This window comes from Acartia tonsa, chromosome 8 (genome assembly GCF_053477335.1).
Source record: "Acartia tonsa isolate MP-2025a chromosome 8, ASM5347733v1, whole genome shotgun sequence".
NCBI lineage: Eukaryota > Metazoa > Arthropoda > Copepoda > Calanoida > Acartiidae > Acartia > Acartia tonsa.
Window position 1 is genome coordinate 19,741,417 of NC_137267.1, and position 24,168 is coordinate 19,765,584.

The 24,168-nt window shown below is 30.1% G+C and overlaps 1 protein-coding gene across 1 annotated transcript; it reads left to right on the forward strand.

Annotated features, from left to right (window-relative positions):
* Positions 1-12,944: 12,944 nt before the first annotated feature.
* Positions 12,945-20,507, forward strand: LOC145326192 (uncharacterized). The gene is made up of 3 exons (XM_080169355.1): positions 12,945-13,066; positions 13,372-14,225; positions 15,909-20,507. Exons 1-3 carry the CDS (start codon positions 13,023-13,025, stop codon positions 17,498-17,500), a joined length of 2,490 nt encoding a protein of 829 aa, XP_080025481.1. The 5' UTR covers positions 12,945-13,022; the 3' UTR covers positions 17,501-20,507.
* Positions 20,508-24,168: the final 3,661 nt, after the last annotated feature.

Here is a 24,168-nt window from a genome sequence, read left to right on the forward strand (position 1 = left end):
GAAATAAATGATCTTCAAAAGAATTTTTTTTTGGAAAATAAGAAATTCAACCCCCATTGCCCTAGAGGACAGCTGTTGACCTCTAGTGTTCATGGTTTTGTCAAGTACATGTTAAAGAATAAAAATAGCCAAAAAAGAACATAAAAAAGTATCTTAATGTGTTAGAAAATTAAATTGTTTTACTTCAAATTTGGGGATGCTGACCGTAAAGATGCTCTTACTGGTGGTGATGGTGACCCGGAAGGCATTGAAGTACATGAGCATTATGGCAACACAACTATTGATCTATGTTCTGATTTTTAAATTTCTAGCAGCCTCCAATGAAAAAATATAACAAGAACTTTTCAAAATCACAGAATTTACCTTATGAATTTGAGAATAAAAAAATCATTTAGGGATTTCTCTTGATTGGAGGCTGCTAGGAATATAAAAATCAAAACATAGATCAATAGTTGTGTTGCCATAATGCTCATGTACTTCAATGCCTTCCTGGTCACCATCACCACCAGTAAGAGCATCTTTAAGGTCAGCATCCCCAAATTTGAAGTTAAACAATTTAATTTCCTAACACATTAAAATACTTTTTTATGTACTTTTTTGGCTAAATTTTTTCTTTAACATGTATTTGACAAAACCATGAACACTAGAGGTCAGCAGCTGTCCTCTAGGGCGATGGAAGATAAATTTCTTATTTTCCAAAAAGAATAATTTTGGATACAATTTATTTCCACCCAATATTATGTTTCTGTATAAATCAATGCATAAATCCCTTTAAGAATATTTACTTTAACAGAAGCAAACTTTAAAAATGAGAGAAAAGTATAAATAAGTATTTTTTTATTGATTTTATGGTATCTGAGCATATAAAAAGGTAACACCCAAATTTGCCTTTTTTGTCAATTTTCATTGAAATATGGAGATATCTCAAAACTGATTGATGGGGCTTGTAAAGGAACTATTTGAGTACTTTAGGTCGAAAAAGCTATGTTTTGTAAGCATTTTTGACTGAGTTGTGGCAAAATAATGATGAAACATATAAAAAAGTAACACACTTTATAATATTATGATATAATAATATATACAAGGTTTCATGTCAGATAGTTTCATAGATAGATAGATAAATACAGGGTGCTTCCCTTAAACTGACCTTTAACATAAAAATATCATTTTAAAAGTTTCTGAACAAGTTTTCCGTTGGAGGCAGATGACCTTTCAGAAATTTTAATTTAAAACTTCGTTTTCCTCACAACACATGGTGGTGATTGAGTAATTGTTATTTCTCGCATCGTATTATAAACGGCTTTCCGCGGATATAGAATGTACAATTATAAGATTAAAACTATTATTTTAGCCCCGAGGTGCCGAAGGAACCGGCTAAAAAAACTGGTTTTAATCTTATGATTGTACATTTTTATATTCGTAGAAAGCTGGATATAATTTGGTGCTAGACATAGTTTTTTCGTACGGATGAGAACTGGTACCTATCCACCGGATTCGAATGAATACGAGAAAAACACTTTCTTTTGTATTTTAAAGCTGTTATAAGTGGTTGACAATGGAGTATAGCACCTTGTATCAACATGATAAATATATACAGGGTGAGTCAGAAAAAACTGAGTTTTCCGATTTTCTGATACAACCAGTAGGAATATGGAAAAACCAATTATAGGTTCTTGTTCTCTATAAAAATATACATTAAACTTAGAAAGGGTGTTTTTGAATATCTCTGAAAACAACGGCGCTTTTTAGAGCATAAAGATTTCAAAAAGTGTGTGTGATGACTTTTTCGGCCATTATTTTGTACTTTTTAGGTAGATTTATGAATAATAAAAAATGTCTACCATTCTAAAAAGATAAAAAAACATATTTTTTGATTATTAAAATTTGTATTCAACATATTGTGAATATGTAACATCTTAAAAATACAATTTATCTAAATTAAATTATCACATTATAAATCAAACGTTTTGTTGTAATCTATTGTTAAGATTTAATTCTCCATGACCGGAAAACCAGCTCATGACCCGAAATATTTCATCTTGTTACCTAAATTCCTACCCTCTTCCCCTGAATTTCCTCTAAATTTGGTGCAAGACTGGATTTAATCTCCAAAATCTCCGCCCCCTTTTGACAAATTATATTTGTGTGTTATAATCTATCATAATAACTTCATTTAAATAGGGTAGGGTTTCTAAAAGGCATTTTTATTTTAAAAATTCAAATCTTGATAACTTTTTTTATCTTAAGAGATTTTTTTGTCAAATAAAAAGGTTTTTTCTTCTTTTTACTATAAGCTACGTTATTATAGAAGATTTTTTAAACCACATGCATCACAATCAAGAAATATGAAAAAATGACAAATTGCAGTATTCTAAAAATGCTTTTGTGAGGCGCCAAAAAGCATTTCACCTTTAAAACTCATTAAAGTACTTTTCTTAGAACTTTTTCTAAATAAATATTGAAATTTTAAGATTTTTTTTATACAAAATAGATGAGTTATTTTAATTTTTCTTGATCAACATTTTTCACACAAGGCATTTTTTGACACCATACACCTATCATAGAGGCCGCATTTTTAGAGATAATGAAAAACACCTTTTCCAAGTTTGATGTGCTTTTGTACAGAGAACAAGGATATATAATTATTTTTTCTGTATTCCTTCTGGTTGTTTCTGAAAATCGAAAAACTCAGTTTTTTCTGACTCACCCTGTATATCTTAATGATCTTATTTATGTAATAGTAATTCATTATCAAAACTTGTTTTCCTTAAAGAACAATTTATTATTGAATATTCTATATTTTTAATTCAAAGAACAATTTAGCTGAAACAACCTGTATATGATTTCGTGTCAATTACATAGATAGTCAGGTACGATACATATTATGTTGACTAAATATCAAAATAGTTATTTCTCGTATCGTATTATAAACGGCTTTCCGCGGATATAGAATGTACAATTATAAGATTAAAACTAGTTTTTTTAGCCCCGTGGTGTTATATAGAAAACTGGATATAATACGATGCTAGACATAGTTTTTTCGTATTCATGAGAACCGGTTCCTATCCACCGGATTCAAATGAATACGAGAAAAGAATATACGTAAACTTAGTTCAAACATTATTGCAAAACGAGATAAAAAGGGTTTCTAAATGGTAAAATTTTCTCATCCGTGGATTTTTCGGATAAGCTGCGTGGCTGCTAATTCTTCGAGAACAGATTCTACAATCTGTCAGCGGCTTAGGCTTGGCGGCTGTTGCTCATGTTTACTGAAAAAAAATAGATGATCTAGATAGATATGTAGCAAAATATCTAGAAGTTTAGTTTATTATATTTACTATCCAAGTTATTTTTTAAAAATCTATATACAAGCTTTCTATCCTTTAGATAGCAAGAGAGATAGAAATCTAGATTCATGACAAGTACTGTAAATAAAGACTATATATACATACTTTCTATCTAACAGATAGCAAGAGCGATAGAAAAATAGCTAGAATTTTATATAGTTTCATGACAACTAGAATAAATATTGATCTTTATTAACATGAAAATGTCAAGTTATACCTGGAAATTTTGATTTATACGGAGTATTAATAGTAGCGTAGCTACTCAATAAACAGAATATCCGTACGTCTCCTTTTCCGTCTTCGAATCCAATTAATTTCCACTTTATTAGAACCGGGTCTGAGAGCCATACTGAAATATCGTGTAGTGTGTCTGATGAAACTGATGTACGAGGTGCTGATGAAACAAAAATCAATCCAATTTTTTATGATTTTACTATCCGTGGAAAACTATCTATAATATATTTGTATGGAAATACACATTCTTGTTATAACAGAGCCCTTTCGTATGCTTATGCTTAAAGATCTCAATCATTTTTTAGGAAAAAGTTCGGCAGAAAATGTTGCAGTTTTAAAACTTGTTTGAAGACCAAAAACAAACTTTTTTTTATCATTGTTCACATTCTTTGTAGATAAGGTTAGGTTTGGTAAGGGCTAGAATAGTCCCGCAAGGATTTTGTAATTTCAACCAACGTAATTAGATCTATTTAATAAAATTATTTTACTGGAATGGAGGAGACATATGATAACACTGAAAACTTTTATTGGTTGGTAAGTGCAATCTATCAATGTTCTCATTTTTTAACAATAGAAGGGTTGATTTAGTTCATCATCATTGGGGACATACATCAATTTTATGTCCAAGGTTCTATCCCTCCAGATATATATTACGTCATTGATTCACCTTTCCAAATATCGATATACTGTCAAACTAGATAGAAAAATATTTTGTATGAAAAAAAAGATGGAACCTTTAAATTCTGTTAAAAATTGACAGATTGTCATTTAAAGTTTTGGCTTGGAAATTTACTGGCATTTTAAAAAGTCTGTAATGTTAATGTGCATGTTTATCAGTAATCTTAAGGGATAAGGCAGTATAAGATAAATTGGTTTACATCCGGAATGATGATAATCTAATTTAACCCCTCTGTTATTAGAATTTTAAAAGTTTGGACACAGTTAGATATATGTAGATACTTTAGTAATGAGAGATATTTACAAACTCCTCACTCAAATATATTATGGTACTATAGATTCTTTATTAATAAGAGTTACAACCAAACTCCTCACTCAAATATATCATGGTGGTATAGATACTTTGATAATGAGAGATACACCAAAACTCCTCACTCAAATATATTATGTTGGTATAGATACTTTAATAATAAGAGATATACCCAAACTCATCACTCAAATATATCATGGTAGTATAGATACTTTAATAATGAGAGATACACCCAAACTCCACACTCAAATATATCATAGTTGTATAGATACTTTAGTAATAAGAGATACACCCAAACTCCTCACTCAAATATATCATGGTAGTATAGATACTTTAGTAATGATAGATACGCCCAATTTCCTCACTCAAATATATCATGGTGGTATAGATGCTTTATTAATAAGAGATACACACAAACTTCTCACTCAAATATATCATGGTACTATAAGTTTGGACACAGTTAGTATATGTAGATACTTAAGTAATGAGAGATATTCACAAACTCCTCACTCATGGTACTATAGATGCTTTATTAATGAGAGATACAACCAATTTTTCTCACATAAATATATCATGGTACTATATATGCTTTATTAATGAGAGATACAATCAATTTCCTCACATAAATATATCATGGTACTATAGATGCTTTATTAATAAGAGATACAACCAAACTCCTCACACAAATATATCATGGTAGTATAGATGCTTTATTAATGAGAGATACACCCAAACTCCTCACTCAAATATGTCATGGTGGTATAGATACTTTAATAATGAGAGATACACCCAAACTCCTCACTGAACTATAACATGGTTGTATAGATACTTTAATAATGAGAGATACACCCAAACTCCTCACTCAAATATGTCATGGTGGTATAGATACTTTAATAATGAGAGATACACCCAAACTCCTCACTTAAATATATCATGGTGGTATAAATACTTTAATAATGAGAGATACACCCAAACTCCTCACTCAAATATATCATGGTGGTATAGATACTTTAATAATGAGAGATACACCCAAACTCCTCACTCAAATATGTCATGGTAAAGTTTCTAAACCAAATCTAGAGAATTATAAATAAATAATGATTTCATGACAATATGGAAAGGTCTCGCTGATATTTGGGATATTGTTCTCTTATTTAGTAGCATAGCTACTCCTCAACTAGGGTTGTTTCTGTACATCCACACGTCCGTCGATCTGTTACGAACGTAAATTGTCGAATTGTAACTGTTTAATGACCTTTTAAAAATGTTTAGTTATGTTAAAATTCTTTGAATGAAAGTATATTTTTTAAAATTGTACAACATTTTTTTAACAATTTTTTTCTTTTTTTGGAGGTGGGGGGGGGGCAATTCTCTTCAAGCTTGAAACAATCTTAAGACCAGTATGTATATTAACTGTAAGCAAGATCTTAAGGAATAACCGAGCGGATATACAAACAAACAATCATTCTTTTTTTATTTTTCAAATTATTTTTGTTTCTAGAAAGTACTTTACTTCTAAATGTCAAGTCAAACTATATTATAAAATTAGATAAATGCATAAAATATTAATCCAAATTTCGTGATTTTGTTAAAAGCATGAAATAGAAAGATATTTTTGGTGGAAAAATACTTCAATTTAGTTTTCCCAATAGGTTTGTCATATTTTATTTTGGGATTTTTAATTTTATCTTTATGAGATTTTTAAACATAATCTAAAATTACTTATTCACATGTTAAAATTATTTAAAAGTCAAGGAGGGAAGGTGCAATTGCACTCAAATTAAATTAAGTCAAAATCTACTTAAGGAAAAATTAAGGTATTGATATATTTTTTCTTCGTAAAGGGTGTGCAAAAAAATGCGGACCTTTTTAAATTTTAGATTTCGCGGCTTGTGTCAATAGTAGAAAAACGTTATGCATACCATTAGAACCGCTATGAAGTCTATTTTTTTGAAATATAAAAACGATTCCTGTGCTACGCATGGTTTAGGAGCGATGTGGTAAAATGTCCCAACTGCCTTAAAACTTGACTTGCGAGTAAATCATTAAAGATTAAAGTATATAAAAAATATGTACATTTTAAAAATCAAATTGGGCTGCTTGTGTTAATAGTAGAAAAACGTTATACATACCATTAGAACCGCTATGAAGTCTATTTTGTGGAAATATAAGAACCATTACTGTGCTACTTATAGTTTAGGAGCTACGTAGAAGAATGTCCCAACTGACTTAAAACTTGACTCGAGAGTAAATCATTAAAGATAAAAAAAGTGTGTGCAAAAATGCGGACATTTTTAAAATTCAAACTGCTCGACTTGTGTGAATAGTAGAAAAATGTTATGTATATCGTTGGAACCGCCATAAGCTCTATTTTTTGGAAATATAAGTACTATTTTTGTGCTATTTTTAGTTTAGGAGCTGTATTGATAAATGTGAGAAAAGTGGAAAAATTTAATCTTTAATGATTTACTCGCAAGTCAAGTTTTAATTCAGTGGGGACATTCTACCACATAGCTCATAAATTATACGTAGCACAGAAATCGTTTTCATATTTCAAAAAAATAGACTTCATAGCGGTTCTAATGGTATGCATAACGTTTTTCTACTATTAACACAAGCTGAGCAATTAGAATTTCAAAAATGTACGTATTTTTATTTGCATAACCTTTAATTTAATCTTTAATGATTTACTCGCAAGTCAAGTTTTAAGCCAGTTGGGACATTTTACCACATAGCTCCTAAACTATATGTAGCATAGGAATCGTTTTTATATTTCCATAAAATAGACTTCATAACGGTTCTAATGGTATGCATAACGTTTTCTACTATTAACACAAACCGCGCAATCTAAATTTTAAAAAGGTCCGCATTTTTTTTGCACACCCTTTAACTGATATGCACTTCATAGATTACTTTTAGATAATTTTACATATTTCTTATTGGTGCTTTCCCACAAAGTGCCCTATGAGCCCCCTTCGTATTTTTAATAATGAGTTTTAAAGATAAGCAGGGAAAAGTATTTTTCCTATCCCTAACTCCTTCAGTGGAGCCTGATCCTGCGGGGCTAACCGGTACCAAATATAACCTAACCAAACCTGACCTAAAGTAATAAATAAACAAACGAAAAAATCACTCCCTCCTTTATTTTTTTGAAATTTATTTCGAAATAAAGGGGGGGGCTGTGTTATTCCATTTAAAACCGCATATTTATTATTTGTAACCAAGTTGGTATGAAGATCAGCAATGTCCGTCGTTTTGAATGCTTTTTTTTAATAGATGTGAACGTACTAGTTATTCAAATTATATAAATTTAATATTTAAAGTAATAAAATGATGATATGCATCTTTAACCTTTCAGAAATAACTGTCAGAAATATTTTTTTATATGCATTAGTGGTTTTATACTTTTTGATATTTTTTATATTCATTTGGTATAAATACATGCATCTAACAAGGATATCAACATCCTTAAATAGTGATGGACGGCAAGACAAAGTAAATTATAAAAACCCTTCGCTAAAATAACTATGTTCCCATTTATTTTGTTATATTTGAGAATTATTTGTTTATATAGCTCTGTTTAAATTATCTATAATACAAAGTAGCTTGATGTCTGTGTGTCCGGCCGTCTGTCCGTCCGTCCGTCCGTCTGAAGCTTAAGATCTCGGTAACCACTGAACCGATTGGATTCTACTCTTCAGGGTATATACCTATCGGTCCTGTGGTGGTTTTAAGCTATTTTCTTGGGGGGTGGGACACCCCCCCCCAAAAAAAAAAAAAAAAAAAATTCCCCACCTCCCCATTTTTTTTGTATTTTTCTCTAATACAATTTTAATGTTTTTAAGTTTTTATATAATTTTATATATGTTTTAAATTTTTATATTTTTTTATACTTTTTATACTTTTTTATATTTTTTATATTTTTAATTGTTTTTCTTCTTTTTAAATTTCTTTTCTTCTTTTAAACTTTGTTTTTTGAATTCAAAAAGATTGTGAAACCTTTCTTCTCCTGTAGGGGCGAAGCCCCAAAAAGGCTAATGGCAAAGAAATTTTTAAAAACATTAAAAAAGAGAAAAAATTTGAAGGGTTTAGAAAATATAAATTAATATAAATAAATATAAAACAGTTATAACAAGTTATAAAGAGTTATAAAATGTTAAAAAGACTTATAAAAAGTTATAAAATACTAAAATATCTAAAAAAATGTAAAAAAAAAAATTTAATTCTCCCCAGAACCTTTAGGGAAAAAGCCCCTAGAGGCTAGGGGCGAAGCCGCTAGTGTATATTAAACTAACAGCTACTCACCGTAGAAGCCTCTAGGGGCAATTACGTTAGAAACGTCGACTCGCCTAACCATTTTCAATATGAGTTTTTAAAAGATAATTGATAAAAATGGGGGGAAGATATTTTTTATTGGGAGGTTGTAGATACCCTCCCTAAGAATAGTTAAAAACTATAAAAAGTTTCATTGAAAGGGGGGCCAAATCGGTTCAGCGGTTAGCGAGATCCTTTACCATAGACAAAGATTTATATAATAAAATAAACATATTTGAGAATGACATGTTTTAAAGGCTCTTTTTAACTTACTTAATTAAAATGGCCAAAAGCCTGTAATAGACCAATACAAAATTCTCTGATAATAAAAGTTGCCAAGCAGTTTATAGATTTTAAGTAACACACACCAACAACAACACCAATGTCTTGGCTCGTAAACAGACCAAAGGGTTTGTTGTCTGTTGGCTGTCACATATCCAAATATTTATAACTTATAGAGCAACATGTTTAGTTAAAATGTAAAAGATAGAAAATAGCGACAAACAAACAGACATTCGACTACTATATGAAGTTATCCTCTAAATCTGATTGTACTGTAAAAAAAAGTCCTTGTATCAAATTTGCAAATAAATTTATGTTCATTTGTATTTGCATACCATTAGTAGTAGGACAGGGATATTGTACCTGAAGAAATTTAACTGATTTTCAAGTTCAGCATTGTCATTAATTCTTTCTACTTTTTTTTACTTAGGACTTCTAGAAAAAGATCGTGAAATATACCTAATATATATTTCAGAAGTATAATTTGATAATAGTTTTCTATAGTATAATAATATAGACAGCATTTCACGGATATCAAACTGAAAAATTATAACATTCAAATCAGTTTTGTTAGCCCTGAGGGGCCGAAGTCCACAGCTAACAAAACTTTATCTATTTTATTATTTTTATTTAAATATTCATGAAAAATTGTCTGAAATACATGATTTCTTAGTATAGTTGAGAACCGGTTATAATTTAGCATGTATTTATCGATTTCGAAGCCATACTGGAATCTTAATTTTTTACTGCAGGTTAATTTCTAGGCTAATTATAATCAATAAGATTGTAAAAAAATCACGAAACCTTGTAGGCTAATTTGTAGCTCTACGTTGTGACAGCAGTTATTAGAACAGACATGCCCTTGTCATTCAATTGAATTTTGTCTGCAATATAGCCTAAAACATGCCCTGGACCAATAATGAAAATACTTGAGCGATTTTTCGAGCCGTTTAAGAGATATTATTCATTGGACCTGAACAGTAACACATTTTACTTCTTCATAATATGTTATATTTAGACTTCTTGCTATATTTTCCTACTTTTTTCCAGAGGTGATTTATTTTGGACCTGTAGGGAGCTTTACTGTAAAGAAGATCCATGTCTTTTTAGAAGTTAGCGAGATCTTTCTGTATAAGCAGACAGACATTATGTCACTTTATAAGATTTTTATGAAGAATCCTGTAATGTTTATTAAATTACGTCTGTAGAATTTTGACGTGAGAGGTAAGCAAAACCATTAAGAGTTATTAATCGAATCGTATTATGGATAGCTTTCCGTGGATATTAAAATGAAAAATGCTATACATGATTTTTCAGTATGGATGATTACCGGTTCTAATCCACCGGATATCAATCAAAAAGTTTTAATTAACACAATCATTGAAAACTATTTGTTTGGATGGGGGTGTTGGTGTTATCATCGAGTAAAAGGGAGGACACGCTAAACCCCTCATTGAGGTTTAAGGTTATAAAGGGTGTATTGTGTACTGCCCCCTTTTCCATGCCTATGATCAACATTTCTCATATTGATGTTATTTTATTGATGACAGTAAAATTAAATCGATGTTCTAACTTTTATTGATAAAACTTTAGTTGAATAAAACACCTTACATCCTTCCTAACCGTTCTTTTAGGGGCTGAAAGGTATTGCCAATCATTTTTCTCACATTTAAGTAAATTTTAAAATAATAGAGTTCTAGCTATTCACTTTATTTTTACAAACAATTACATAGGCAAAACATGAAACTATTTATATTGCCAATAAAAATGATGTCATACTGGCCTACCTCAATTGAAATGTATATTGGCCTGCCATTGGCAATTTAGTCTGTGTATTGGCCAATCATTGGTCATTTGTAATATATAACGTCAATATTTTAAAGACACTATAAAGAGCTTCCAAACAACATCTCTAAAATCAAGTCTTAATATGTAAGTATGTCCATAATAAAGAATTCCAGTAAATTTACTGCTTATTACTTAGAATTTTTGTTCTGAGAAATGTAAAATTCATGTTCGATTATCAAAAAACGTAAATGTAACACTTTTGGGTAAATTGATTATGTAAGGGGGGGGGGGGAAGTATCCCCCATTACAATGAAATAACATTCCTCCAAAAATCGTACGGGGGTGTGCTTCACCTTACAAAACCCTGCGCACGCCACAGATTGCAGGTGTAATCGTTTTCTTCATAGGAAAAAATCCTCCCCAATTAATGAATCAACAAACCCTTTTTCCCCTAAAATCCAACATTTCGGAAGTGGTGTGGTGTGTTTGTTTAAAATTAGAATTTGAGGGTCAGGTCATTCTCATAAACCATGGTACATGTCAACTTCAGAAAGTCGGGTGTTTTCAAAAAACAACAATATAATATAAGTAAGTTGATGACTTTCTTTCAGTCTGTATATAAGTCAAACTGGTATATTTTGAGCAATTTTCTTATAGGGTCTGCTTTATAAGCAAGCAAGTTTATGTTCGTTAGTTATTTCCAATGGTTTTTAAAGTGCTTAAAGCTTTAAAAATTTTCTTTAAAAATTTCTCCAGTTAATATTTTTGTATGGACGTCTTAATCAAATAAATAATAGGGGGAGGGGCACATCTGACTGACTGACTACATCTGTTTTGTGGGAAATTTTGGGGGGATGAGAGCCGGGTGGTGGGTTGCTAAGATGGTAATAATAGGAGCATAGCATAAGGAAAAGGAAGCGTGGGACAGAAGATAGGTAAATGGATTTATTATTACTTTGATCTTATACCAGATTATTATGTACCCTAATAAAATGAAAATTTTTGCTGGCTAAAATAACTACTCCTTTTAACCGGCCCCTTCCCATTAATAAATAAACGAACTGACCAATTAGTTATGTCCACGTTAGCAACCTAAATTGACGATATTTTTTCCCCTGTTATAATATCCACATTTATTCTTCTACATCCATTGATAGAAAGAAACAGAACGGGAGATAGCAAAAAAGTTGCTCCTATTTCGTGTTTGACAGTTTTAGGATAGTCGCAATAACTATGTTTTAGCCATCCGCAGTCACAAACTTTTAATACAGCTGCTGTCAAGCCGTACATGTATTTTTGCTAAAACAATTAGGACTTTTCTGACTTTCCAATCAATTTTCGAAAACTGTGTTTTCGATGGATATAAATAGAATACTTAGTGGATATTGTGACAGGGAAATTTTTATCATCAGTTTAATTTTAACATTTTACTACTACATTTTTTTATTGAAAATAACTGTAAACATTAACAGACGGATGCTGCACAATCTAAAGAATAGACGTGCTTATAATAAAAAGGGATGGGTAAAGGGGGCGGGGACAAGGGCAGGTGTTTATTTTGGTTTCTATGTTTTCAGGGAGGGCGGAGACTTTAGATTGTAAATTAAACTGGTAACCAAAGTTTTATAAAACATTCTCTAATTCGAAGTCTTAAAATCTTCTGGTACGTTTATCAAATCTTGTATACATTAGAAATAATTTTGTTAATCATCATTGGGGATCTATTGTACATATATTTATCCTCCATTGGCATATCCCCTGATATCCCTGTATATTTTGGTTTGTGTCTTTATGAACACCTGAACTTTGCCTGTTTCAAGATCATTGAAACACAATGAAAATTTGATAAACTTGGTGAAATAAAGAAGAATCTTAGTCCTTTTATTATTTATATTAATTTTTATCTGTTTTAAATTTGTGTTTAGTTTATTTTCCATTTATTACATTTTATCTATATTTTATGATTTTATATAATTTATATTTTATTTTGCAGATATTTAAATTAAATTCAAAAAGAAACCAGAGAGAACGAGGACGACACTGACGGCAGAGCCGGATTTGGCAGAAGCATGCCGCCTAAACTGATGATAAAGAAGATACCAGATCCAAATAAGTAAGTATGAATAATGTAATATGATAAACCGTTAAAAATAAATTCGAAAAAAGTTTTAAATGCTTTTGTAATATTGACTGTTATAGTCGATGAATATTATATATATTCAGTAGTATAATAAAAAGATCTTTTATGATCATATATATTGGTTTGACAATTTTAGTTTTGTTTACCAAAAATTGTTTTTAAGAAATCATTTATTTTTAAATTACTTATAGTAATAAATTAAATGTTTTTAAAAAGTATTTTATATTACTTTTATTGGTATATTTTATATATTTAAAAATTAATAACAAGTTATTTAGGTTGGTTCAACCAGCTTCAAAGTATGGATCTTTTTACCCAACAGTCACAGACAAATTAGCTGAAGAAGGCGTAAATCTTATGATAGCTATCTGCTGTGTTTCTGATGACAAAGGTGGCTTGACTGGTGAATTCAGGGTTGCAATGAATTCTAGAGATGATATGGATATTCCTCTGGATATTCATAAAGTGTTGGGCGAGGATGTGTGTAAAAATTTGAAATTCAGTTTTCCAGTTGCTGCCAAGGATCTTAGATTCATGAATAACCGTTGGCACACAGAATGGTATTCATTCAAAGACGAACTTGATGCTGGTAACATAACTATTGCCAAAGAAAATCAAGACAATGAGTCTTTTGAGGATCTTGTCATCAGAATTCGAAGAGAGATTCTATCTAAAGAAAGTGGAAAACAATATGATTGTTGTTTTAGGTTGGAGGTTGGATGTCCAACAGACGAAGATCTTGATATTAATATAAGATGGTTGCCATCAAATATTAATTTTCTTAAGAATCATTCTCGATTGAATGGTGGAGATGTGGCGACAATTAATGGAGGAAATATCAAAGTTTTCTGTCCAACAGTTTCCGGAAATTTGAGAGATCTTTTGAAAGAGTTTCCAGTTGCCCCAACCGTGTTTTATGAAGGAGAAAATGAGATGACAGCAGATGAATATGTAAAAGCTGTAAATGAACATTTTCCGGCGATAACAGTTTTCATTAAAGCTCATGCTGATATTACTATTGAACAAGCTAAATCTTATGTAAAATCACCCACTGCAAACACTGGAAATGTTCAGAGGTTCAAACCCAAGAGGAAGCATACTGAAGCAACAAATCCTACATCGCATGCTTCAGGTACATACACATTGTCTAAGTTTGGTACAAAGCATAATATTTGGGGTTGGATAGGTGGAGTTTCAAACCAACAACGAAAAAAGATCTGTTTATCTAAGGCTACTAGTACATGGGATAGCTATTTAACTACTTGGCGTACATTCAGTAAATATTGTACTATAAGCCGAAGAAAATCATATATTCCAGTAGAAGCAGATGTTTTATGTGGCTATGTTTGTTATTTGCATGATTGCCAACAGTTACAATTTGATACCATAAAATCTTATTTATCTGGATTGAAAAAATTACATTCTTTAAATATGGTTTCGGTTAAAGCCTTTGAATGTGAACGGTTGCAAGATATATTACAAGGAATAAAGAATCAGTCCACACTATCAAGAGTTGTTTCAAATGACAAACAATACAGGTGTGTGATGACGTGGTCTGTTTTAAGAATATTTGGATTGTGTTTGTGGAAGTGTGAAGAGTATTCAGACTTTGATAAACAAGTTATATGGACTCTTAGTTTGTTTTGTTTTTATGGGGCATTGAGAGGAGGTGAAATTTTATCCAAAGAAGAAGACAGTTTTGATCCTTTCAGAGCGATAACTTGGTGTAAAATTAAAAAGTTATCTGATGTTCAACTACTTGTAGTTTTAGTTGTCCCTAAAACTTCCGAAGATCCTGAAGGAGTGGTGGTCGATATTTTTAAGTATCCAGCAGATGTTGCAATGTGTCCTGTTGTTAATTTGGAGTATTTGATTGGTATGGTGAAAACTACAAGAGGTCTTATGTTGGATGATCCTGTATTCAGACTGTCTGATGGTAAGTTGTTGACTACATCAACTATGAATGGTTTATTGAAAAAATTTTTAAAACCTCTGTTTCCTCATGTGCAGTTCTCGTGTCACAGTTTTAGAGCTGGCTTGCCAAGTCATATGGCAACAAATCCTGAGAAATTTTCATTAGAAGAGGCTAAGATTAGTGGACGTTGGAAGTCTGAAACAGTTAAGAGGTATCAGAGACTAAATGGCATTGCACAGAAGCATATCATTGCAAAGTTTTACAACTTTTTACAGGTGTAAATTTATTATTTCTGCTGGAATATATGATTATCTTCGTTTTTCAATGTAAAAGAAAATCATTACCTATATGTACGTAATGATGTATTTTTAGGTAGATATAGATTAAGAAATTGTTTTAGATTATAAATTATTTTTAATTTTTATGAAATGATTTTTAATTTTTTTACAAAGTGACTCTTTAAGTCTATTTCATGAATTGACTCTTTTAAGTCAAATTTTATGAAATAACAATTTAATTCTAAATTTTTACGACTCTTTTAAGTCAAATATTTTTAAATGACTCTAATTTTTATGACTCTATTGTTAATTTTTAAGGTATAATTTAATTTATTTCATGAATACAACTATATTAAGTTTTTTTTATAAAGAAACTCTTTTAAGTATATATTATAAATTGGCTCTTTTAAGTTAAATTTTATGAAGTTACAATTTAATTCTAATTTTTTACGACTCTTTTAAGTCAAATATTTTTAAATGACTCTTTTAAGTCTATTTTTAATGACTCTATTAAGTCAAATTTTATAAAGTGACTTTTTAAGTTTAATTTTACGACTCTTTTAAGTCTTTATAGAATTAGACTATACTAAGTCTTTTAATTTATAAAATTTTTATTTTATAGGAACATCAACACTCCCACCAGGATACAGCTTGATTGATGAACCATCTTTGTCAAATTTAATAAGTCAAGCCAGTATGGAAATTCAAAAACAAATTTCACACAAAGTAGATCATCTTAATCATGCAGACTCTGTTCCTTCTGTTATTGATTCTCATATAAATGAAGTTACAAACATGCAAAATAATAAAAGTAAAAATGAAACTGGGGTTATAAAAGAGTTAAGAAGTTTCCTGGATAATTATTCAAATCAAAATAAGACGAGGGAAGCTGTTATAATGAACCCTAGAAATAATAATATTAATAATATTTCAAGTTCTATGGTTTTCCTATCTAGTCATGTGATAAACAATTCTATGCCAAATACTGTGATAAACAATTCTATGCCAAATACTGTGATAAACCAAACAAGAAACCAAAGATACAACAGTAATGATGTTATTGCTGATTTGAACATGTCCTCTCATGAATTTAAATCTTTGTTTCCAAATCTAGTTCCTTCCAGTGGTGAAATACCTGACAGTTATTATTTTCTTACCATAGCTGAAGTTTCTTTGGAGAATCTTAAAGCTCGAGACAAGAATGCTAAAAAACCTTCTAATTCTGGTTTAGAATCAAAAATGAAATCAAATCATGCAGCAGTACATGTGGACAAAGCTTGGGATAAAGATGTAGTTGATAATTTGAAAACAAAGTTACATCCTTTAAGATTTGACCGTGCTCCGACTATCAGTTCAGAAGAATTATTTGTAAAAGCAGCAGAACATTTTGAAACAAATGAATTACTCGCCATAGACAGTTATGATTTATCAAGACTAGATTTAACAAACAAAATTACATTGAAAGGATTTGAGGAGTTACACAATCCAAGTTCTCGTTCAATTTCAATCAAGATGTTTTCACCTGAAAATGTTAAGAAATCTCAAGGTGGTATGTCAAATTTAAATGTTGTACATGATGATGGAGGAAATCAAACAATCTACACATCTATGTATTTAGAGGATATTGCGAACATAAAACATTTTCAAATTGCTTTTTTTGCATTGATGGTTGCTAAGAAAAGAATTGTTCCATGGGATGGTTCACTTGAACCTTTGCTCAAGTTTTTTATAGTTCATGATTGGCTCAGAGATATTCCGAATTCCTTTGGTTACAAAACTAATCAAGACCAAGGCAGTTTTTGTGCTGCTTTCACAGACAGTGTTCTTAATACAAATGCTATGAGATTTTCTCAAAAACAACCACATTTGTCGTTTGCAGATTTAGATGCTCATTTTAGAAGTTTCTGTTCATTTAATCCTCACTGTGGCTATGTTCAAATGATTCCAGTCAGCGATAATAAGAATTCTGATCAGAAACCAAAACAAAGATTTATCAAAGATTGGTCCCCTTCTCCACCTGGTACTGTGTTCATTCATGTGAAGACTATTTGTAAAACTTTTAATTCTGATAAAACATGTTCTAATAAGTTTAATGCTAAAACAAGAAGATGTTCAGATTCAGTTAGTGGTGCTCAATACTTACACGTCTGTAATGTTTTTATGCCTAGTGGTAAACCATGTGGTCAGGCTCACAACAAAGCTTCTCATAAATAAACATTAAGTTAATTATTTAAATATACATATTATTTTAATTAAAACTTTTATAATAAGTTTTATTTTATGTAACATTGCATTTAAGTTGTTTTTATCCACAATTTTCATTCAATTTTGAAAAAAATGTATTTTATTTATTCATGTGTTTTTAAACACATTTGATTTGTTTTATCCACAATTTTTAATCAATTTTGAAAAAATGCTTTTATCTTATTCATGTGTTTTTATGCACATTTAATTATTCATAATGAAGTTTGAATATTTTTTATGTTGTACTTGTATATGTATTTTATATGTTTTATCTTATACATTTAATATTTCGCCTTTTTAAAATCAATTTAATCTGGCAAGTTTGATATAATTTGGTCTGTTGGGAATATTTTTATTTTACCAACATCTTTATATTTATGATGTATTTTATTTTCAGATAAATTTGGTTTTTATTGGGGGTTTTTTAAATTCTATAATAGACAATGTGTATACATAGGAAATGTTGATTTTAAACGTTTGGGATTACCTGGTGATGTAGCCGAACATTGGATAAAGAAAATTAAATATTGTCCTACTATTATATCAAAGGAAAAGGAACCTAAACCATTAAAAAATTTAGAAATACCTTTACTTGATAATTATAAGGATGAACCTAGTGATATATTTTGGAATATTTTTCCTTACAGACCATTGCCAAATAAAGATCATCCAAATACTCCTATAAACGTTGATATCTTTGAATATGAATTTGGACTTGTTAAAGATAATCTGTCTATCCCTAAACGTCAATCTATATTACAGTGTATTAATGATTTACGTTATGGTGCTGAATCTTTGGTTGATATTGAAAAAATTCAACCTCTTTTTGATCTTAATGCTTCTAATATGATCAACCAAAAAATTGGATCCTATTTTACTGACCAATTAGTAACAATGATGAAAAAGGGATTTGTATCAGGACCTTTTCAACATTCTCCGTTTGAAAATGCAAGAATCAATAGTTTATTTGTAGTTGAACAAACTGATAAATATAGGCCAATTTTAAATCTTAGTTCACCTATTGGCAACAGTTTTAATGAAGCTATTCCAGATGAAAGTATGACTAAAGTTGTTATGTCAAGTGCTGCAATTGTTGCTAAAAAACTTTATTCAATTGGTAAAGGTGCATATTTATCTAAAATCGATCATCAGAGTGCATACAAACTAGTGCCAACCAAATATGATCATTTGTACCTACAAGGTTTTTTTTGGTTAAATAGATATTTCTTTGAAACATCACAAATTTTTGGTGCTAGGTCTGCTGTACCAAATTATGATCGTTTTCACAATTCGTTTTCTTCTATAGTTAAAGTTAAAACTGACACAGTTAATTTATATTTAGAAAGACAATTAGATGATCAAATTGTTATGACTAGAACACTAGAAGAAAACAAAATATTTGTTGAAGAATATTTGAGATTGGCTCATAATATAAATTTACCTCTTGCACCACTAGACAAACCCGACAAATCATTTTTATATCAACAGAAAGGTGTTATATTAGGTGTATATTTTGATACTTTAAATATGACATGGAATTTACCAGAAGAAAAAATACTTAAGTATAGTCAACAGATTATTGATATTTTATCTATATCAAAGGTGTCTAAAAAACAAATGCAAACAGTTTTAGGGATGATAGACACTCTTGTAAGAATGTGTCCTCCTTTAAAGTTTTTGAAATCTCCGATAATTAGTGATTTGAAACTTAGTTTTGAATTTGACCAAATTTGTTTGTCAAAAGACACTAGAGATTTTTTACATCAATGGCTTTTTATTTTAAATGAAAATAAGAAGGGTTTTCCATTGACTGATAGATGTAATTGTTATCCATCTAGATCAATAGTTTTGGTATCAGATGCTGCTGGTTGTACTTCTTCTAAAAGTGAATATGAAATTGGAATAGGAGCTGTAGGTTATGTAATGCCACACTGTGAAATGAAAGACTTTTTTTATGTTGCACAGTGTATATGGCCAAAAGAATTTATATATAATCTACTTGATGATAATGGTAAAAAGTTTGGTAATAAGACAACTCTTCTCGAAGCTATTGGTTTATTATTAACCATTTTTCACAACTACCGTCTTATCCAAAAAAAGCATGTAGTTTGCATGGTTGACAATGTTGCTGTTGTATGGGCTTATATGAATGGTAAATCTAGACAAGACCCATATTCAAGTCTTATTATTGCTGTGATAAATCATATAGCTATTTCTACTCCTTTCAAACTTTATATTGAACATTTGCCTAGAGTATCAAATTTACCAGCATTGATCGCTGATACATTATCAAGAAAAGATCCTAAAGGAAAGTACATTATAGATCACATTGGCAAACCTTTACAATCTCATTGGCCACCTTCACTTCTTTCATGGCTTAAGAACCCTGTTATGGATTGGAGTTTAAGATCTAAGGTTTTGAAAGACTGCCGGAAAACTTTTTGGGTGTGACTTTTGTTGGTTATTTTTTGTTTGTTTTTGTTTTTGACTAATTTTGGTGTTTTTCTCATAATTTTAAGGTCAGTGTTTAATTAAGGTAGGTAGTTAAGTAAATAGGTACCTAGGAAAATAAGTAAATGATAAGTATTTAGGTAATCTGGATAAATATAGGTATAGTAAATAGGTAAAATATAAAATTAGGATAGTTATACTTTAATTAAATACTGGCCATTATGTAAAGCATTTTCAAATTAATATATTAAAATGTAAACACCAACAAAAGTTCACAAGAATTTTAGGTAGAGAGCAGTTAACAATCTTCTGAATAATACAAAGGTAATCAAATTTTCTTGCCTGTTTCAAGATCATTGAAACACAATGAAAATTTGATAAACTTGGTGAAATAAAGAAGAATCTTAGTCCTTTTATTATTTATATTAATTTTTATCTGTTTTAAATTTGTGTTTAGTTTATTTTCCATTTATTACATTTTATCTATATTTTATGATTTTATATAATTTATATTTTATTTTGCAGATATTTAAATTAAATTCAAAAAGACCCTCCCACGTCCACCCTGTGTTTTTCTCATAATTTTAAGGTCAGTGTTTAATTAAGGTAGGTAGTTAAGTAAATAGGTACCTAGGAAAATAAGTAAATGATAAGTATTTAGGTAATCTGGATAAATATAGGTATAGTAAATAGGTAAAATATAAAATTAGGATAGTTATACTTTAATTAAATACTGGCCATTATGTAAAGCATTTTCAAATTAATATATTAAAATGTAAACACCAACAAAAGTTCACAAGAATTTTAGGTAGAGAGCAGTTAACAATCTTCTGAATAATACAAAGGTAATCAAATTTTCATATATAATAGCACTTAAAAGTGGCTTTTACGGGGCAATACGAGATTTTATAAGCGCAACTTCTCTATATCAAAATTATCTATATTATTGTACGTAAGTCCGTAAGAAACTAAGATATTTAAGTACATTTATTGTACCTTTTTTGTTTATTGACAGAGTTTAATATACAAAAAACGTAAAAAGGTTGAGTATACTGTCATTCTTCGTGATTTACTTACAATACCTGCCAAAACTACTTGTTATTGCAAGAGAAATCACCCATACTGAAAAAAGTAATTGAAATCAAATAAACAATGGCAAACATGGATAATTTAGATAATTAAATAAGGGAGAGTATAGTCAAGACTAGAAGTCGATATCTCAATCTTAGCTCCCATGGTGGCACTCTAAAATCAAACTAAAGAAGGGGCGATAGGGGGCGGTGTTACCAAACCAACTAAAGCAAATTATTTATTTATATTTTTAAGTTATATCAGAGCAAAAACCTTTTTTTTACACAATAATTAATATTTTATTCCATCATTTTCTAAACCATTTTCATAATAATATTGTTCAACTTAGTACTTTTTGTATGCATTAGTATAAGTTGCATTTTAGATATATAGTTTTTTGAAAAAAAGTTCCGTTTCGCTTTGTGATTTGACTAGATACCGTGAGCGAGATAAAGATTAAAACAAGAACGAAGTAAACATTATCAGCGATATACAACAAAGGCTAAAAATACAATAATTTGCTATACATTGAAAACAATTAAAGATAGAGTATAGCTAGTGCAGTGTGTTGAGATTTTTAAAAATTGATCTTAAAAATTTTGTTTGTAAAAAACATTCATTAAATGGAAAACTCCCCTCCAATAATGGATATAGAATGTATGTGGATTTTATGACAGAGAAAAATTTCGTCCATTTAGGTTGCTAACATGGACATCATCATTTATTGGCCAGTTCGTTCATCCAGTGGGGTGGATTAGGGGGCCGTTATTTTAGCCGGCTACAAGTTAGTTAAAATTTTTATAGTACAGAACAATCTTGTGTAAGATCCTCGTAATAATAAGTCCATTCTTCTAACATATTTAGATGTGCATCTATTCTATGATTTGTGTATGTTGCTCATCAGTTTTTGTCTCTACGTGAACCCAGTAAAAGTGTCTGACTATGACGTCAGAAAAAATTAATAATTAACCAATGAGAGACCGCTATATATTTTACCATTGGTCAATAACAGTGAATACTGGCTTCTCATTGGTTAATTGTTATTTTTTTCTGACGTCATAGTTCGACACTTTTACGAGGTTCTCTCTACGTCATCCTGGAAACGACTCACAATCGGATATAACTTATTTGTGCATCTATAGACTATTAAGACTATTACAAATCATCATAACATTGTTCTGCATGATTCTTTATTTTTCTTTTTTATCAAAAAATGTTTTTTTATTGCTGCTCTACTTATAGGTATAATTGTCCTTGTTTGTCCTTTGTCAATATACAAAGTGAAAACAAATTAAACAAGGTTGACAACAGATTCATAAAATGCAGTAAACAATAAACATTATTTAGAAATCTGAAGAAAAAAATCTGTAATAATCTATCCCAAAATTACTTTGAAATAGGATGCTTATTATGGACATACTTACATTTTAAGACTCAATTAGAGAGGTGTTTCGCTCATAACATTATGCCTAACGTTCCTATGAATCTATATTTTAAAGAAAAGTAAATGGGATGATTGTGTAATATAGAATACTAGCGGCTTCGCCCCTAGCCTCTAGGGGCTTTGCCCCATGAGGTAATTTTTTTTTTTTTTGGGGGGGGGGAAATTTCATTTTTAGGGGGGTTGAGGTGTCCCACCCCCCAAGAAAATAGCTTAAAACCATCACAGGGCCAATAGGTATATACCCTGAAGAGTAGAATCCGATCGGTTCAGTGGTTACCGAGAGCTTAAGGGACAGATGGACGGACGGACAGACAGACAGACATCGTTCTACTTTGTATTATAGATTGCTTTCAAAGAAGCTAAAAATCATCATGTTTGAATTAGACCCACGGAATCTCTTTTTACAAATATAATGTTGCTGCGCTTTCTAAATCGTACCTAACTATTACAGGAATCACCATGCCAAGTTTGTTGTAGAATATTAAATAGATTAGTAAAATTTTCATGTGAAAAAAATGTGTACATTTAATTTACTTTATTATACATTTATAATATGCATATGTATTAACCTTTTAAGGGGAATAAATGTAAAATATAGTTTATATAATCTTGCAAATTTTTTGTTATTGGCTAAAATCCTAGATATTCTTGAACCTAACTAACTGTAAACAAATATAGAAAAAATACTATAAAGTAGTAAGGTTTTAATCTGAAGCTCAAGATATAGATAACTACATGGCTGATTAAGTTCTGTAATTTAGAGCAGCTTCACATTGGTCCCGAGATAGTTTTAGGCTATTTTCCTTTAGAATTAAAGTCTTTGAATAGTTTTATGCTATTTTTCTGCTATTTTACTCTTTATCTTTAAATACGAAGCCCCTAGATGATAGTGGCGCAGCCTCTAGTATCAAAATAAAGTGGTAAGGTTTTGTTTTTGTCTGTCCCTTTAATATTTAACTCATGGGATAGTTTTAGGATATTTTGCAGTAATATAGGAACTCTAAAAATAATTCTATAAGTAATATTGATAATTAGATATTAGGGAAATTTAGAAATATTATTGTCAAATTACAGATGAATGGATAATTAAATCAACAGAAAATTTGTCTGTGTAAGAGTAATAATATATAAAATCTTATGACCTTTTTAACAAATAAAATGTTTAAACGTCTATTTTGAGTACGTATTTTTGTTTAGAGAGTAGGGGACTTTGTATATTTAATTATGCTAATATACAATTTTTATGAACACGATCTCACATCCGCTGGCTTCAAAACTTTGGTGACTTTTATTAAATCATGATTGCTAATTACAAACTAGCAGTAACTAAAAGTTCCACTTATTATTTTAATCTTCCGTAACAGAAGGGTTTATCCCTTTATCGTCCATTGTCTTGTCCATTGAGAACCCTGATTTTTTTCTATTTTATCTCTTCCTTTATTAACATGGCAAAACGGTTCAATTCACAATTATAGAAATAGATCATTTGTGAAGATAAATAGAGTAATCATTAAATAAAAGTAACAGGATGTCTTTCTTCTGTGTGTGTGAAGTGATAGATTTCTCTAACTTTTTGACCGATATGGTTTCTTTTACATTGAAGCTTCGAATAGTTCCTGTGAAGGTTTTTAACTTTTTTAAATAGGGCCCTTCACCCTCCTAAGAGATTTTG

Coding starts and splice junctions, on each gene's coding strand:
- LOC145326192 (XM_080169355.1), top strand. CDS start 13,023: ATGCCGCCTAAACTGATGATAAAGAAGATACCAGATCCAAATAA. Junction 13,067..13,371: donor AAGATACCAGATCCAAATAA/GTAAGTATGAAT, acceptor CAAGTTATTTAG/GTTGGTTCAACCAGCTTCAA. Junction 14,226..15,908: donor TCCTACATCGCATGCTTCAG/GTACATACACAT, acceptor TTTATTTTATAG/GAACATCAACACTCCCACCA.